This window comes from Myzus persicae, unplaced genomic scaffold (assembly GCF_001856785.1).
Source record: "Myzus persicae strain clone G006 unplaced genomic scaffold, MPER_G0061.0, whole genome shotgun sequence".
Taxonomy (NCBI): domain Eukaryota; kingdom Metazoa; phylum Arthropoda; class Insecta; order Hemiptera; family Aphididae; genus Myzus; species Myzus persicae.
The window spans coordinates 321,146-340,612 of NW_019102330.1; the positions used below are offsets into that span (position 1 = coordinate 321,146).

Genomic DNA, 19,467 nt, shown 5'->3' on the forward strand with positions numbered 1-19,467 from the left:
CTTTATTTAAGACATATTTTAAGTAATATAAGATATAATCGTTAAGAACCTAATTTAGGAACTATTTAAATATCAATTTTAATACAAATAAATAAAGTTTGATAATTGTCTCTGTATTGAATAATTTTATTAAACAAGAAAAATATATTCTTTTGTCTCTATAACTTTTTCAATAATTGTATAAACGACTAGTATATTATGCAACTGTAACATTTATTTTTTTTTGCTCGCTTTACTTTTAACCTAACCTCAAACGGCGCAGCACAACATGCGCCGGACGAATTTCTTCGTCCGTCTCCAAATTGTGCGACGCCGTTTGGGATGTATGGGCTCGCTGCAGGCCAACAACTCCTGACGAGTGACGTCACTACATTTGTCATGCGTTTCGGGTTCTGGTCGGTCCGGTCCATCAGTGAACAACGCGGGAGGATGTTCGGTGCTGAGGACCACCGACAGCCACCGAATTCGCTTGTCTTCAAGATGCCAGCCGGTGTTACCCGAAGTTCCGGCTCAGACGTACACGATGTCGTGTCAACTCTGTCCGGTGTATCCACAACGGGGGAACTAATCGCATCGTCGACCAGCGACATGTATTGACGGGAAGTTTGTCCTGCACAGTTCGCTACGGGCATATCGTTTTCCGGTGGAAAGGATGGTAGTAAGTTTCGTCCGATGTCTTTGGGCCGCTGAAGTAACTTGGACGATTGTTCGAACGGGACTGACGACGACTGATAAAACTCGGCGTCTCCTACCGAGTGTCGACGACATGTCGTGGCCACGTTCGGCGTCGACGAGTATCTTATTGTGGCCGGCCCTGTTCTAACTCCGGTTGGAAACGTCGATGGTATATGAAATTTGGCCGATCTCAGCTCTTCGAACACTGACTTCATCTTAACACTCTCCGTCAACCGCAGCTTGATGGATTCAGACGAGGTAAACATATTGAAAAATACGTATTAAGCTAGTACGATAATATAAAGCAGACACGCAGGTGGATGCTTCAAGGTAGAGTAGCAAGTGGGTAATGATCAGAATATGTCAATAATCTTCGAGTGATGACAATCACTACGACTACTTTATACTAGTCAAACCTATCTCAACAATGTTTTGTTGATTTTGTATCGGCCAGAAAAATATTAGGTACTCCATTAAATATCGTTCCAAACGAAATGGGACATTTCGCCGTAGCCGTTTCGCCGTGGCCGGTTAGCCGTGGCCATTTCGCCGGGAGTTTAAGCCTTCGGTTGGGCTTGAAATCACCGTAATCGGCAATATGCGATCTGCATTATTTGTGAAACATGATGTCATCTCTTAATCTCTTAAATATTTTTGAACTTTTCTCGTGCAAAACAAACATTCCCGTTAGTATCGAAGTACTGGAAAAACTTCAAGAATGGAATTATATACTTTTTGGTTACGAAATTAACTAATTATATGCAAACTTATATAAGATTTTCAATCCTAAGCTTTGAAATTTGTTATATGCATTTTTAACCACAAAATAATTTTTTTGTGAATTTTAAATTTCCTACATTTTTAACTTAGAATGCTTATGAAAAAAAAATGTGACTATGTATTATTAATATATTTCAACTGCTGTTGTTACAATTTATCAGGAGCCTTGTATAACATTTTCAGGTTTTTTGATCAAACGAATACAATTTTATTGATATTTTATAGAATAAAAAACTAAAAATATTTCAAACGTTTATAAATCACTTAAAATAGTCAAATATGCTGAAAACTTAATCATGCGTGTAGAAAATGATAAAATAAACATTTAATGAAAATGTATAGTACCTATAATTATTAGTTTTTAAATAACAACCAAATAAGATCATTGTATGAGAATTTGTTAATTTACTGATGAATATCCAATATCTAAAACTTCAAACGTTCGTAAAAAATTAATTTGACTATTCTGTGACCTGTACACTTTATTTTTGTTAAAACGCCAGCGGAGACGGTTACAAGCTTGTCAGCCGTGTCTAATCGGACATTCGGAAAATAAATGCTGTTTACATATTTTAAATCCACACCCTAATTATGACCATACCATAGTCGCCCTTTATTTCTTATAAATTATAATAATAAAAAAAAACCGATAATATAGTCAATTATAACAGTAGTAGCTACAGTAGGTATAATATTATGATATAGTTACAGTTGTTATTAGGGAGGTGCATAATAAATTAGAGTCATCCAAACACACATTTTAAGCTTTATAAATATTAAACACACACAACGGTGTTTACTTTTATACACATAGCCACATAGGTATAAACCCGAAATAGTAAAAAAAAAATAAATAAAAATCGCGTGTTATACTCGAATGTGTATTTTGGTTTTAATTTCGTCGGAATAGCATTTATTCGCGACACTATATCTATTATTATTACGTGAATAATTGTATTATGTTTGCTCGTCCGCCGTTTTGCAGTTGAACAACGTACGTTGAACGTACCTAATAATAATATAAATGTTTAACTATCGTTGTTTGCAAATGTCATTGGGCCGTTTGTAATTAAAAACTTAACTACAGTGTCAATTAACATAATATGCAGTGTACATATATGATGTACGGATATGTGTGTGCCTATACTAAATACCGAACAATGAATTTGAACTAAACTCGGCGACATGAATGAAACAAAAAAAGTTCACGATAAAATGTCAATTTTAATTCGTATACAATATATATTATATAGGCATGTTGTATTGTGACGATGATGTTTATGTATAAGCTCAAAATATAAAAGTCGATAAGTGTCATTGTACCTCTATTCGCTATACAAAGCCCTTTAAATTATTAATTTATACTATATGTAAAAAAAAAAAAACGCATCGACGCTTAATTCATTACATAATCGAATTACAATATTTATTTTCTCTTCGCGTATTATTTATATTTACATATATCCCTATACCTATTTAGTATATTTTTAGCAGGTGTGCTGAATGCGTTTTAATGCTATACAATAATGGGCTACCACCGTACAATGTACTCATATGGATATAGGTACCTACATATGATAAATATTAAACAATTGTATAACATTATGTAATGTATACGTTTTAAACGGGAACGTTTGCAGGTGGCGCATTAATCTTTTGCCTTTGCTACATGTAGCTAGATAATATTTAAAATTATACATGCACATATCACCTGCGATGATAGTCATATTTTATTCTAGACGCACTGCATTATAGGTAGGTATACGCGAGCACGCGTGCAGAATGTATAGGCATCGTTACAGTAGGGATATATCAACATTTCGAGAATAAATAGAATCATGTATTTCAAGACTAACGAATCGTAAAAATCTCAAAATACAAAAAAATTGACTTAGAAAATGATAATAATAATTAGAAAAAAGCCTAAATTATTATAAGTATATCATACATACTAGGTAGATTATAATTATAGTGTTATTGTATTAAATTATGTGTTTACAATCTCAGATCATTTTTTTATTGAGTGGGTAGTTTTGGTATAGGTGAGACTTCGGAGACGAACATTTTTTGTTTTATGTAACGTCTAAACGCTCTAAGGTTTCTAGATCAATATGTCTGCAATATATGTATGTTATATTTTCAAAATACACTGCAGCATATTTTTGGAAAGGATACTTGTTGAAATTCTTTCGCCCCATCGTTTAAAAACAGATTGGAGCCTGTGCTGGGTTTTATATGTCCATTATATTATATGCCGTATAAATAGCGTGTACTGTACAATATATAGGTTTTATGATACAATATATATTATACATGTTTATATATGAATAAAAATTGTTGAATTATACATAAGAAACATTGCTGCACAGGTATAATTACCATGTAGGTATTTATAAAAATGTACAATACAGAATTTATGCGCATGTATCACAATGTTTCTCTTATTCGTACACGGTACGCCCAACTACCTATACATAATATATATATATTATGATAATCATTAGAAATTTGCTTTCAGAATATAATAATTTATATTTCTAAACTTGATAAGATCCATACATAATGTTATACGAATATTTTTATAATGCACTTTTGATATCTAGGTATTAAAAAACTAAATTGAAAACCGATGGCAATCATATTCAAAAGTGATGTCTGAAAAAATTTTAATCCGAAAAACTGCTGTTGGCAAAGACGATGGCGATGACGTCTCTTTATAACCCTGTCTGAATTCTGTATTTACCGAGATAATCGATGTGTATAATATGAGTAATAAATAATAATACACATTAATTCAGGTTCCGCACATCGCTCTAAACGCATTTACAACTCCTCGTTCGCTCCCGCAGTGATGACCTACTAATACGATTTCGATAGATATGTGCGATGTGTATCATACATTTATTATAAGATAATAATTTAATTAAAGTGTGAATATACCTTTAAAACCTACGCATGAAACAAATCACGTATACTCGTGAGTCTTCGTGACGTACAGAAACTGCATGATAATATATTCAATAGAAATCGTCACAAACATAATAATATATAGTTACACTAACACTATACAATATATGTATATAGGTTAATCTATGTGCAGTATAGGATCTATGGGCGCAGACAAGGCTTGGATGGAAAAAAAATTATACCTTTCGAGACGTCGGGCAACGTGCGGTTTTCAGCATAGGACGTCATAATAATACGATACTATAACACAAAGTTATAATAATATTATATCCGATATAATGTGACGTGCAGATGACGTGTGTGTGGAAAACGGTGAAAAACGTACACATAACAATATAAGTATGTACCTACAAAGCATATAAGCACGCTGACGGGATTTATGCATCGTACGGATATAGACGGCGCCGGCGAAAATAATAAAATATATACCAGAGTTATATGTGTACATTACCCATCATGTTATAATACGAGACACGCGGAGTGGCGCGGGAGGGGTGGTTAAAACCATTTTCGGACGGTTTACCACTGTAATATTATATTGCGGCCGTCGTATTATCGTTCCGGCATACGTCAAACCCACCCTTGTACATCATCCGCCAGCGATGCGATTAATGACATAATATTATTATTATTATAATCGCTTAGAAGTGCACCTACAGTCGTCGTCTGCGCGACACGACGTCCGCGGGTCATAGTATACATCGAATCATAATAGTTTTCGTCGGGGTCCGTGTAGGCGTTATACTCCAGTATTTATAACTCGCTATGGTCTAATTACGCGTGTTTGATAAGACACTTAATCATCCTCATAATTTCGTTGGTACATTTATTCGACATGATATTATATTACACGAGTATTTATTTTTTGGTAATAAAATAAACAATCGTGTTTATGAGTACATGACAAGCAATAATAAATAATTTTAGTATGATATATGAACAATGAACATATTATGATTGTTGTGCTGTATTAGTTTTATACTATAGTAGCTAATAAAATGATAATAACACACGAACACGCATGATAATCTTAAGTTATTTATTACACCCACAAACATTTTATAATATGTCGTATACGATAAGCACAATATTTACATTATTACCGGTAAAATGTTTAAAATTGACGGCATACTGGCGTGCAATGAATTTTTACTTTCAAATCAACATTTAACCAACCACATAATGACTTGTCCTGGTCGCGTGAAAACGACAAAAATAATCATTGTGTGCAGGATTTAATTTACTTGAAATATTTTTTTATAAAAAGAGTCTGTTTTATAAACATTTTAATGACTGATAAATTAATTTTAAATTAGGTACATTACGATTTTAAAAATAGTATACACCGTATATAGATTATAGAAAAAAAGAACGATTTTTATTTGAAAAACCAGACAGGTCACTCCTTGTCGGAGGTGGTACTTACGGAAAAATTCAAGATTTTGAAAAGGTGGTCTTTGAGTATAGGTATATTCAAGAATTTCAAAATCAGAATATGAATAAATGCGTTATTAAAGGAATTCGTGGGGGTAAGCATGTTTGGCGAATGCCTCTGTTTATAGTATTATATATATTATATGTAGATTGTAGATGCTAAGATACAGCGGTGTTCATAAATAAAGTATGAGTTATAAGACACTTACGACGAGTGCGTTGTGAAAGTCTTCTACGTGCGCTTTGCGTGGAGTATAAATTGTGTTGCTCCGGTCTTTCGATTTACAGGCATAATGTGATACGATGACACCCACGCCAATAACGATTGCAAGTCGAAGCGATTTCAATGGAGTATTTCGTTTTGTTTGGGGGTTTTTGTTTTACGGGTACGTTTGCACAAGCGACGGCGTCACGACTCACGACGATGATTGTCGAAAAATAAATAGACCGCGAGGGGCGTTCGCTTTCCATTCGATTTCATTCGCGATGCTCTTTCTCGGAAAATTCGTTTCGTTTGTTAATGATAGGGTATTAGTTTTAGTTTTAACCTAACCTATCATGATTCAGTACTTGGTAGACTACTATACAGCAATAGACCTAATAATGTGTTAGCCGTGTGATCCATTTAACGCGAAGACACTTGATATTTCAAAAACGATTAAGGTTTAAATTTAGATGAGCAAAGAGGAGTGATACTGGGATACCCCGTAAAATGTTGGTCCACTACACTCTTTATACATACTTGAATTAAAACTACTTGCCCGAATTATGATTTTTATAAATGTTATTTAAACTCCAAATAATATTCTGTTTCGTCGTATGAAATTAAAAATTAACATCGTCGTTCAAACAAGAGAGAATTAAAAAAAAAAATTTTTTTTCCAAAAATGTTAGTTTTGTAACGGCTAAAAATTATGTAAAATAAATATTTATAAAAACTTAATGGTTCTTGAAACAATGAGGGTTATACATTAAACGCATCCGCATGCATGAATCAAATCAATATCATTCAATTATTGATTGTAATATGTATACATCTTTTTTTTTTTTAGAAAACTTACAATCTGTATTAACAAAAAACAATAATATATAAATAGTATATAATAAGTAAATGTGATAATATGTAAAACAAACAATATAATTTAATAGCAAAATGACAGAATAAAGGAGGCTATCCAATAATAGAACCCTTCAGATTTAAATTAAACATAATTTGTTGATTTTTTTTATTGAATCATAGAAGATCACGACACCAGCGTCTTTTAAGGTGGCAAGGATGATGGTCAGAAAGTGTACGTGATGATAGTTGGGAGATAAGAGGATTTTTGTGTATGTAATTTTTTGTGAAATCGAGTGTAGTATTGTTTAGTTAGTTGTTCAACAGTTTGTATTTTTAAGTCCTTGTGTAGTGTATTATTTGTTACGTGCTATGGGGTAGATGTTATGAGACGGAGGGATATGGACTAGAATGCTTGGATGGTTTGTAATTGGGACGGTTTGGCGCTACCCCAAATTTGAGAGCCATAGGTCCATATGGGTCTTAAAAAGATTTGTATATTGTTAATTTTGAATTTATAGAAAGTTTGGATTTAAGTTTTGGGTGAAGTATGTGTAGACGATAATTTAGTAATTTTCGTTTAAATTTAAGTTGTGTGCCCTAAGTTAGTCGTTTATCGATTATGATTCCTAGATATTTTACATTCGGTGTAATAGGAATATCAACACCTTGCAGTTGAAGGGGTGGGGAGTTATTTTTTCTGAGGGTGAATGGGACATGAAATTATTTTTCGGGGTTTATTTTGACTCGTCATGTCGTTGCCCTGCAGATACTTATTAAATCGAGGTGGTTTTGAAGATCAGAAGAAGCTATCTCAAGATATGTGTCAGAAGTAAGGATGGCTGTATCATCAGCATAGGTTGCGATAATTGTGTTAGCTGTTGTGGGAAAATCAGATGTATACATGTTAAACAGGTCAGGGGATAGATCACTACCTTGCGGAAATAATTTATCTTATATTAATAACATTATAATCGACACGATAAACAAAACTGAAGCAGCACGGTCGTAATTGAATCGTGCATTAGGCTTGAAACAAAAGTAATTACGTCCTATGTTACCTCTAGGAAAGAAAACAAAGAAGGTGTGTGGAGGGGCAATAGATACAAAATATGAATCTACAACAAGTCATATATAGATATAATTCAAACAATATAGGAGCTAGTAATTTTAGAAAGCATTGATCCATATAAAAATAAGATAACAAATATTTTTGGTACAGATAGGTCCAAAATATAGAACAGTATAATAAGTTCTTTTTTTTTTGTAAATACAATAATAAGACAGAATGATTATTTTAAAATATTTTGTCTAAAGCGCAGCCCGCACGCAGCTCACCCCTTGAAGCCGTTCTTGATTATGTCCGCCGCGGGCTGTGTCACAACAATTATTTATAATACGATCGGTTTGAGACAGTGACATATAATATTATAACTATGACGACATGTGATCACAAAATAATTCGGGATAAGATTATTACATCGTTATTTTCAATTCATTTTGTCGACTGTCACAGCACGCGTTAATAACATCGAACCATAATGATTATAATGAGTATAGATGGTTGGACGTATAAGCAGATCGCACTGTTATAATACATAATGTGTATGTATAAAGCGCATTAATCGCCATCAGAGTTTTAATTCGATTTACAAAAATTCTAAACTGCGATAATCGGTCTGCGGACGTTTACTAATACACGGTTTATGTATGTCACGAACGGATTGAAGCTCATAAGACTGTGCGGCTGGATATTACACATAAAATATAACATTATTATATTGTCACCATATACTAAACTCTACTAGATGATGAGCGCATGCGACATTTAAGTATATATAACATTATTATTTTTCCAAACGAATTCTTATTAGCGTGTTTAATAGCACACGTTCACTGCAATAATCCTTAACGACATCTTGCAGTACGATTATCGTATTGTTATAGTGCGAAAATGATTGCAAAAGTGTGAAAACCGCGGTCACATCGAGTTGGCGACTCGATAAAAAAGACCTAAAATTACTATAATATTACGTACCTAAATATCATATTGTATATTGAGATTGACGCCATCGTTGCACAATATATCGTCGGATATATTCACTACTTGAGCCATTCTTGGCTTGATAAAATGAAATAAAACAGATATACGCATGAAGTTCATCGCCGTTAATAATAATAACACAAAAACCTACCTACCACACTCCTTGATAATAATATTTTGTACCATTTTCAATAGATATTTCATGGCTGTTTTGTTTTGATTTGGCATCGATAAGTATACGAAACTTTCAGCCCGGTTCAACATATGTGCTACATTTAATTTGCTTTATCAGATTATACACAGCTTCTGCAACAAAAACTATAGGCGGTTATGGCATTATTATTCTGCGTCTTACTTACACGACATGCATATTGATTACCATAATATAATAATATATATATATATCATATATTATATAGGTAGGTACATCGAAGTAAATAACTCATCTGTATATATATATATATCATATATGTAATATTGTGAATGTTATAATATTAGGTATCCGTGGTTATTTTTAGTATGTTAATAATTTTGTCAGCCCGCTGCCGACGTTATACAAGATATTATCATCCGAAAAATTAAATAAATAATATTATTGAATACCGTTTATTATGAAATCTGCACATGACAGAAAATATCAGCTAATATACTAAATTAAAGGCATATTATCAACGTTTTTTAAAATACAAGGTTTCTTCGAATTAAAATGTATAATTGTCTTAAGTCCTTGTATTTTTATAATCAATAATCGTCGTGTCATTAATAAACGTCATTGCGTGCAGTTATTAAAAATTAATCTACCTATTAAATTTATGTAGGTATGTATACTCTAAACCACGGGATCGCAATTTTTGTTTTCATATTAACGTCTTAATCACCGATCGTATGCGAAAACATTAAGATTCTCATACGAATTATATTGCATAACTATGTATTGCAACAATAATTTCTCTAGAACGCGATAATTGAATAAATTATTGATGATTATTAGAGCTCGCAAAACATATTACTATTAATTTAAGTACTGGAAAACTTGTCGAGTCATCAACTATACAATATATTTCTGAGCGGAGTGATGAATGCATTGATTTTACAATGATATGTGTGTTTTGGATTCTGCGTGCTTAAAAGACAGCCTGCAATATACTCACAACAAATTCGATTGCAATGTACGGCAAAATAGAAAAACAATTTTAAAAAACAAAATTAACGACTTAAAATGTAATAAATGTTTTATTTTTACTCCTATAGTTAATCTTTTTCAAAAATCAGTATTTCGAAGCAAAAAGAATGAATTAAGATAGTTGATAATTTGTATTTTTTAACTTAACCAATAACGAAAAAATTATGATGTGATTGAATTTAAAACAAAATTGAACATTATACGATAAAATACCAAGTGTTGGGTATCACTAACTATTTTCTGTATATGTTTTTTCTTCATTATGTATTAACTATTAAGTGAGTTGTAACTAAAATTTTAAATGATTCAACGTAGCATTGAAATGTATTAATTTAGTATAACGAAAACATAGGGTTCAAAAAATAACATAATATAATTGGTATATACTATATTATTATATTTTATACATGCAATGCCAATTTCAAATTCAATATTTTCACTGTTTTCAGTACCAATTAAATCAGCCTACTTTATCACTATTAGTAAAATAAATTACTTAGTAACAATATAGATATTATAATGTATGTTATAAAATATTTAGCAATATTGGATGTCTTCGCTTGGAATCATTTTTTGTATACAATTATGCAATTTTATTGAGTTCAATTTTAACACATCAATTACAATGACCTAATGTACACTAGTGTACTTGACCAACTTTCTTAAATTGTAATTATGTTAACATAATATGGATAAATAATACCTATTGTATTTTTCCATCAATTAATAATTAGCACCAAATACAGTATATTGTATATTTGATCGGTTGATCGGTTAATTATAGAATTTATTTTGAAATTATATTTAAGTATTTAACTTCCATGATCGCATAGAATAAAATATTTATACATATTGTTATATATGGGGAAAAAAAATTAAAATGTTAAAATTAATATTTTAGCAAGTGTTGTTCTTATACTCTCGTATAACTACATACTGCAATTTTATATCAATTTAAAATTTAATTCGAAATTAATAGCATTTGGGAAACATCAATAAACAGTTAGGTTTGTTCGAAAAAATAATGAAATTAAAAAAAAAAAGAAAAACGCGAATGTCTGTTGTTTTTTTTTTTTAGTTACAATTCACAATAACAACTGGCAAATCATCGAAAAAAATCAATCCCTCTAAAGCGCTATTGTGTATTTAATTTCGAATTCATGTAAACAATAAACATATATATAGCTGTGTGAATCTTTTCGAGCTTCCCTATTGTTCTAAAAAGTGCAAACTAAAAAAAAGGCATACAAATAATACATTATTACTAAACCATGCACAATATCACCTATATACATATATCATAGCAATCTTTTCTTTATTCCATTCAAAATCCAAAATTATGCTGACCAATTCTGAGCTGAAGAGGAAAAGATCAAAATGTTATAATATTTATAAACAACAAAGGCGTTATTCAATGTCGATACGGTTCTTAATTTCACTGCAACTGACTACTATTGGTAAATATATCGCGGATAAATACTTGGACACAAGAACAAATATTTAAAAAAACTTTTTCATATAATTATTATGCGTATAATATGCTATTTAGACTGAATTCTATTGTGATTTTTACCAGCATATTACCTATGCATATAGCACTCCGTCCGTTATATTGATTTTTAATATTAAACATTTTAAGCCGATATACTCGTGAACCAATTGAATTTTGAGGGATTTTAATTTTGTATTTACATGAGTCCGATAAAAGGATAAAAGTAAATAATAAGTTTACAAAATATTTTAAGTGTCGGATTTAAATACAATATTACTTGCTAAAATGCAACTACCTAGGTATGGTATCTATATAATATTATAATGCATATCAGATTAATTTATTTTAATATACAATTTAAATGATATTTTTATCAATAAATTAATTATCAAATAATATAAATTTTAGTTTTAACCAATTTACAGTACATATATTAGTAGTTTACCATAGGTTATAAGTTTATAACCAAATTCAGCCAAGACCCTGGTTATAACTTAACGATAATGCATAATATATTTAACCAAACGAAAAGTGGCTGTGATCCCCGAATTACTTAATTTCAAGTTGTGTATACGATTATATTTTCTTACAACCTACCTATACATACAATTTATTTGAAAGTACACAATTATTATACTCACCTTGACGGCGAATATATTTAAGTATAAAACAGTACTTTTATATACCGCCTATATTTTAATATATCTTGGGCATTTGTCATTTAAGTCTCATATATTATCAATAAAAAATTCATAACAAAACAGAGTCAAACACGTTTTCATCCTACTATATCGTTTCTAATCAACCTCTTTTTTTTTTTGTTTCGTTCTTATGTTTCCCTGCGGTCCTAATCAACCACGTCATATTATGTGGATCGGGTATATACTCATAATATATTATGTGTATAATAAATAGTATGTGTATATTGTGAATATTGTGATATTAATTTTTATGTGTTTATAATTAATTGTTTTTTTTTATAAACATTTTGTGTTATAAAGTCATCGTTCTCACATAGCAGAATTACATTTTGAAAATATTTCAAGATATTATATTTTATTGTAATACATATTTTGTTAATGTAATTTTCTATTTAGGTTCTGCTTCTGTAGTTATCACACGTTATGTACCATAATTTGAAGTTCATACACACATTACACATATATTTATTATACATATTATATACCTATATAACTACCTTATCGTGATGCGATACAAGCTACTTGCATTCTTGAAGCGTGTGCAGGTATACTCCAATGTTTAAATAAATGCATGTACCTATATTATGTAGTTAGTATAAGTATGTGCAAACCGACAAAATATGTTTGGAACGATGGAAAATATGCGCAAGCTATATATATATCGTGTACACAGTACATTGCTACAGCTGCGTAGGCTCACAAGGAAAAATATCGCGAAAAAAATTCCTTTAAACGCTTACCTGCTATTTGATGCATCCACACGATTCGTAGAGTGTGGCACATGATGGATGTATTTAATAATAATATCATAATATATTATATATTGTATTTGTAGAGATGTTCTTCAAGGTCGAAGGAGCCTCCGTAAGTGATATTGCGTCACATGAACGAAATTCGAATATTCGTCGTTTTCCTGTCCATGCGCACATTATGAGTATACCTGCAACAGTGCACAGTCACATTTTTTAATACGATTTAATAATGATAATATAAAATGTGCGACGTAGGTACGCCTAAATATTAATTATTATTATAATTTGTTTACGGGAGTACATAGGTACCTATACTAATACTTACTATAATATATAGCTGACTAGCAGAGTATAGCTCATCAGCCCCTCTGCCTAATAACGCATTGTTTTATATTATTATTATAATGTCATCCCGCCTGTCTCGCAATCTCGTTGATCCGACTTTACCGAGTTGTGAAATCGTAGTCTGACGATGAAGAGTGGAGACGTTATAACGATTTTGAAGGAAATACAACATATTATATTAAATATCCTACATAGGCATATAAATAAGTACCTACCTAACTACTTATTATTATTACTATATATTGTTTTATTGTTATGGCCCGTCTGTTTTGAAATTATAATTACATATTGCATCACAAATAATCATAATGGTAGACCTTGCAAGTTGCATAGATAGGTAGGTACTCAGCAGCGGCGTTTTTAGGTTGTAATTTGCATCCATCACAGTGTGACATTTTTCGCCAGTTACAACCTCCCTCTTTCAATAGATATATAAAATTATAAACAATTGAATTTCTTCTACATATTATGTATCTTTAAAAAAAAAAAAATTATAAAAATTAGTAGCAACTAACGATTTTAAGGTTAAAAATTGCACAAACTATACAATCACGGTGCCTACAAAAAAAACTGATCACGAGGTAGGTATAGTTTACCTACCGAGAACAGTGCGATAAACACTCAAAGATTTGCAAAATTCATTATACTCAGTGAGTATATTTACAGAAATGTTTACTGGAAAACAATAATATGAGTATATATGTACATATATTGTAACGTAAGATTTTAAAAACACAGTTATTGCAATGTAAGATTTTAAAAACACAGTTATTGTAATCGTAAAAATGATTGATAAATCTCGAGGCTACAAAAGACAAAATCGCTTGGTTTTACTTTCTGGAAATTTTCCGTAAATAAACAATATAACAAATAGATTAGGTACATATAATACAACTAATACCAATAATATTATGTAGGTACTCATATAGGTAGTATAAGTCTAACATATACATTTAATATACTCACATATTATTATATATTTTAAAACTTGATATGTTGGCAGTAATCTCCGAGTGTGTTACACGTACACGAATGTTGATTATATGCTTAACATTTTCACCGTAATGGGAATACGACGAATTATTGAATTATTCGTAAATAAATAATTGTGTATGTATCATGTTTCCACGGACAATTGGGACATTTTTACCAACTGTTATCAATGTGAGTATTTGATTTTATATGTCTGTAAAAAATAAAGGCCTAGCTGCCTCAGTTCAATCATCGCAAAATTAAATACATATATTTATTATATTACAGTACGTAGTAAATAGTTTATGTTTACAACGAAAGCACATAAAATATAATTGATTCTATTTTCCTAGAAATTACTTTATATTTATGAATACACTACTTGAGCAGTTAAAATATGATAAAATGTTTCACTGCAAGGGAAAGTTCGATTTCAAAAAACTGACAGTCAATTCTTAAACTTGACTAGTCGTATAATAATATTATGATAATTTTATTTTATTAAAATATTTTAAGAAGGAAAGAAACAAGTTTTGAACTTCAATATTATACATACAAATGCATCATATTTGTAAAATGTATCTACCTACATAATATATGTATACTTCACAATTTTATAATCTACAACATTTTATGAAAACGTATTCATAGCAGGTATAGAACAATATCTGTTAATTGCAAATAATAACTATCGAATAATCATTAAACTTTCTCTGTACTAAAATGTTTGAATTATCATAATATGGCAAATTCATTATGTATGTTTAACAAACAATATATTATACAAATTAACGATGTATAATTTAAAATTATATTTTACTTCTTATGACAAAACATTATCCTACTACCACGTATTAAACATTTATAGCTTTATGCATGCGCATAAATATGTAGGTATTAACTATTAAGTTTATACCTATAATTTAAAATTCAACTTCTAGTGTAGGTATTATGTTTTTAATGTACAGTGATATTCATAAACGTAAAAACTACGTAATTTATATGAAATTGTGTAATGGATCATTTTTGAAAATATATATTGTTCAAATAAATAAGAAATAAATGTCTCGATTAATTTTCATTCAATAAGATTACTGTATCTCGACTATAAATAAAATAATAGCAATTGTAATAATAGCAGAAACGAAAAGACTTCGTTTAAAGCTCATAGGGTTACATTTTTAAACCTATCTGAAGTATAAAATTAAGGATGGCTTTTATCAAGAAGACATTTTTGGAAGAAAGAGAATTATTTTAGAAAAAGATTTTAAAAGAAAAAAATGGTAATTTAAATGATCACATAAAATAGAGAGACTAATTGATGAACTAATGAGTAGATGTCGAAGGTCGCTTTATGTCACAAGTTAAATTCTAATTTTTAATAATAAAAATATATACTATATCAATAAACGTTTGATATAGTGTATATAAGTACCTTTATGGCTACATATGAAATATATACATTTTATTAATTATTATTTAATTTTAATACTATTATATTAACAATGATATTGAAATATTAAGTGTGGGAGTCATATTAATGTGTCTTGTAAATTTGAACCGACCTAAATATATGTTATATTTTACAACCAATAACACTTCAATTTTGGATCAATAATCTAGAAAGTACTCTTATAATGCCAATATCCGGGTATGCATTTACTATTATTCATAGTATATGTACATATACCCGTACATGAGTACATTGTAGTACAATGTGAATGTATATAATATGTGCCCTGTGGTATCTATTAGAGTACACATAAATAATTTAATAGCAAATATTACAGTATTACTGTTTTCAATTTAAAGTTTAAACGTATATATTTATTATAGCACGAATAAAATAAATGATAAAATATTAAAATGTATTTTATCTAAATAATCAATATTATAATATTCTAAAAATTATTATCAAACAATATTAAAAATTAAGAAACTAAAAGTAATGTTTGAAGAAAACTTCAAAATAATACATTGGTTTGTGGGTATAGAATAGAAATAATATTCATTATAAACATTCAAAAATTTCAAATTTGTGCTTAAATCATAATATTGTACATCCCAAATTTCTTTTTTTAATGATTGTGTTATAAATTAAAATTATTCAATTTATAATCATTGCAAAAAGTTTTAAAATTATTTTTCAAAAATTACATTTTATGGATATATGACATATTTACTCGAATATTCGAAATGTAAATGTTTCATAATAAACCAAGTATATAATCATAATATGCATGCACCTATTGGCTATTGGAGGTATACAATGATAATAACCAAATACATATTGTAATCATATATTTTCAATAAAAACAAAAGAATATCATTTATATTCGTTAAAAAAGTTTCACTTAGTTATTATTACTTCAACTGTAAACAAGAAATAATTATCATTATATATTATCAAACAATGATGAAATTTAATTAAATTTTAAAGTAATTTGAATTAAAAACTAAAAAAAAGCCCAAACATTAAATTAATTATTCCTTAGACAAAAGATATTTCACACAATTTTTAAAATGAAATAGAAAGTTTTAAAAAATTGATTTATGTAAAATATGAGCCTGCAGCTTTATTCAATTATCGCGTATTTTGTAACAAACTTATAATTAAAGCAAAACGAATAAGCTTATTTGAAAAGAACTAGGCGTTCTGAAATATATTATATAATCAATAATACAGCTGATCAAATTCAATTGTATGTATTCAAAATAATTGTTTTGTTATTTTTATGTAATTAAAACCTTAAAAGTTATTTTAGAAAGTTTTGAAACATATCACATTAAAGCAAGTTCAAACTCCTATAAATGTATGTAACCATGGTCAATGAATAACGTTCCGATAACATATTATAATATTTTATTAGTATTGTACGGCAGTGAACTTCGACCTTTTTTTTCTTTGGCGAGCCAAATCAGTAAAATTCTGTCTTCGGGCGGGTCACCAATAAAATATAGTAATAGACATTTAAAAAATATGAAATATATATAATAGGACATGTATTTAATATTTTTACATATTTTGTTTCAATCTAAAAATTGGCCTCTAACCACTTTTAAGGCCTTTGCAGTCCACACGTATTTTAACGCAATAATATTTTACTATAAATACACCTACACATTTAATGTATGCGTTGCTATCGCTAATCAATATATGCTATAAATTATCATATGATTTATGATTGAAAGTAAATTTCGTTAATTACTCAAATACACGTAGGTGGGTACACTCGTAACATTATAGCATTATGGGCTGATAGATGGCCTATTTTATCAACACAAATATCGAGGTACATTTTATCATAATACTATATTATTTATGATTACCCTTCAATAAATGTTAGTTTTAGATATTTCTTGTAGTTGTAATTTATACAAGTATGAAGTAATTATCGATTACATTCGGAAAAAACATAATACGCTCGGGCATAGTGGAATCATATATAACACTGACGATGGACGATAGAAAGTTTTTGATAATATTAGAATGATATATCATATGAATGTGCGTGTGTAATATTATATGTATAATAGACATTAGACAAAAATCAAGTTATCCTTAACTAAAATTAGTTGTTTTAAGAGGTTTGAATTGATGACCGACTACTATATGGAGAAAATAAGATATAAAAAAGCATTATTTATGTCTACCTACATATCCTACATACATAAAAAAACAAAAAACATAATATACACACACAGTTGTATCCCTATTATAATATCCAGGATTAATGAAGATAGTTGGGTGAATGTGCAAGTGTTGCATATTGTACGGTCGTACTATAAATACAGCTGTAAATGTAGGCAACGATATCCCGTAAATTTTGACATTTTAAAATAATTATGATTATACCCTTCAGAGGCTTCAACAAACATATTTAGTTTTGATGCTTTGTCGTTATAATTTAAACAATTAATTATCGATTACATTCGGAAGAACTATAATACGCTCTGGTATTAACTGCAGCATTGAGGAATGATGCATAACTGCGCAACATAGAAAGTTTTTGTATTTAAATATTAGAATGATAATATATGTGTGTGTGTGTGTGTGTGTGTGTGCGTGACATAATAGACATTAGATACAAATCGAGTTATTTTTAACTATAAAATCAGTGGTTTTAAGAGGTTTTAAATTGATTAATAGCCTAGCGACGAAGAAAATAAAATATATAATTGCATCATAATATTACATGTCTATTGCCTATACTGTTATCCTATAAGTTAAAAAATCAAAATATAATATACAGCTGCACATATCTGTTACTATAATACTATTATTATAATATCCTAAATTAATGATTTTTTTTTTGGATTAAGGCTTCAACTACAAAGGTCATTAGCCTGGTGCTGTGTGTGGGGGAGGGGGGCGGTTGGTCGCAACACGTTTTCGTGTGTGACAAGGATTTGTTACTAAAAACTCAAGTGGTCACCCATCCGAGAGCTAGCAACGACGGCCGGTACGTACGTTCAGAACGTTGCCGCATATTGAGCATACGACCGCGCCTCACCAGGCCACAAAATTAATGATTATATTATAGTTTTTGTGTGCGTATCGTAATAATATAAATAAAAGGCACGCTTGTTGGTCATACGATAAACCTACAGCTGCAGTATTGTATGCACCGATATCTCGCACCTTTTGTACACAGGAAAACTGAACTCGCTTAAAAAGTGTGTGTAATATGACGTGTGATATTTGAGTCTGGTAAAAATATAAAATTGTGCGGGTATTACAAAAATAATGAACAAAACCTACAAAAAAAATAAAATAAAAAATCGTGTTAACACGCGAATGACGTATATAAACGCGGCGGCGGAGGTCTTAACGTGGTGTGTAAATAATAATAATAACATCCCGAACAGAGTATCAAAGTCCCGCCCAGAGAACCATAATCGCATTTTGTTTGTACAAAAAATAATAACGAGCACTGCGTCACTACTACGAATACAATACGAGTATATACGCGGCATCCATAATATTCGCTCTTGATCGCCCGCACAATGAGCTTAAGACGATTTCCCTCCCAGGAATAACGTTTTATTTTTTTCTTATATTTTA

The 19,467-nt window shown here is 29.9% G+C and overlaps 1 protein-coding gene across 1 annotated transcript; it reads right to left on the reverse strand.

The window, feature by feature from the left end:
* Nucleotides 1-177: 177 nt before the first annotated feature.
* LOC111031897 lies at nucleotides 178-13,616 on the reverse strand. Its single transcript, XM_022312012.1, has 3 exons — nucleotides 13,411-13,616; nucleotides 13,074-13,273; nucleotides 178-914 (listed from the first exon to the last, which is right to left on the reverse strand). The coding sequence occupies exon 3, from the start codon at nucleotides 888-890 to the stop codon at nucleotides 189-191; it is 702 nt and encodes a 233-aa protein (XP_022167704.1). The 5' UTR covers nucleotides 891-914; nucleotides 13,074-13,273; nucleotides 13,411-13,616; the 3' UTR covers nucleotides 178-188.
* Between the last annotated feature and the right edge of the window lie 5,851 nt (nucleotides 13,617-19,467).

What these genes read in the sequence shown, in the direction of transcription:
- LOC111031897 (XM_022312012.1), bottom strand. Translation starts at nt 890, where the DNA reads ATGAAGTCAGTGTTCGAAGAGCTGAGATCGGCCAAATTTCATATACCA.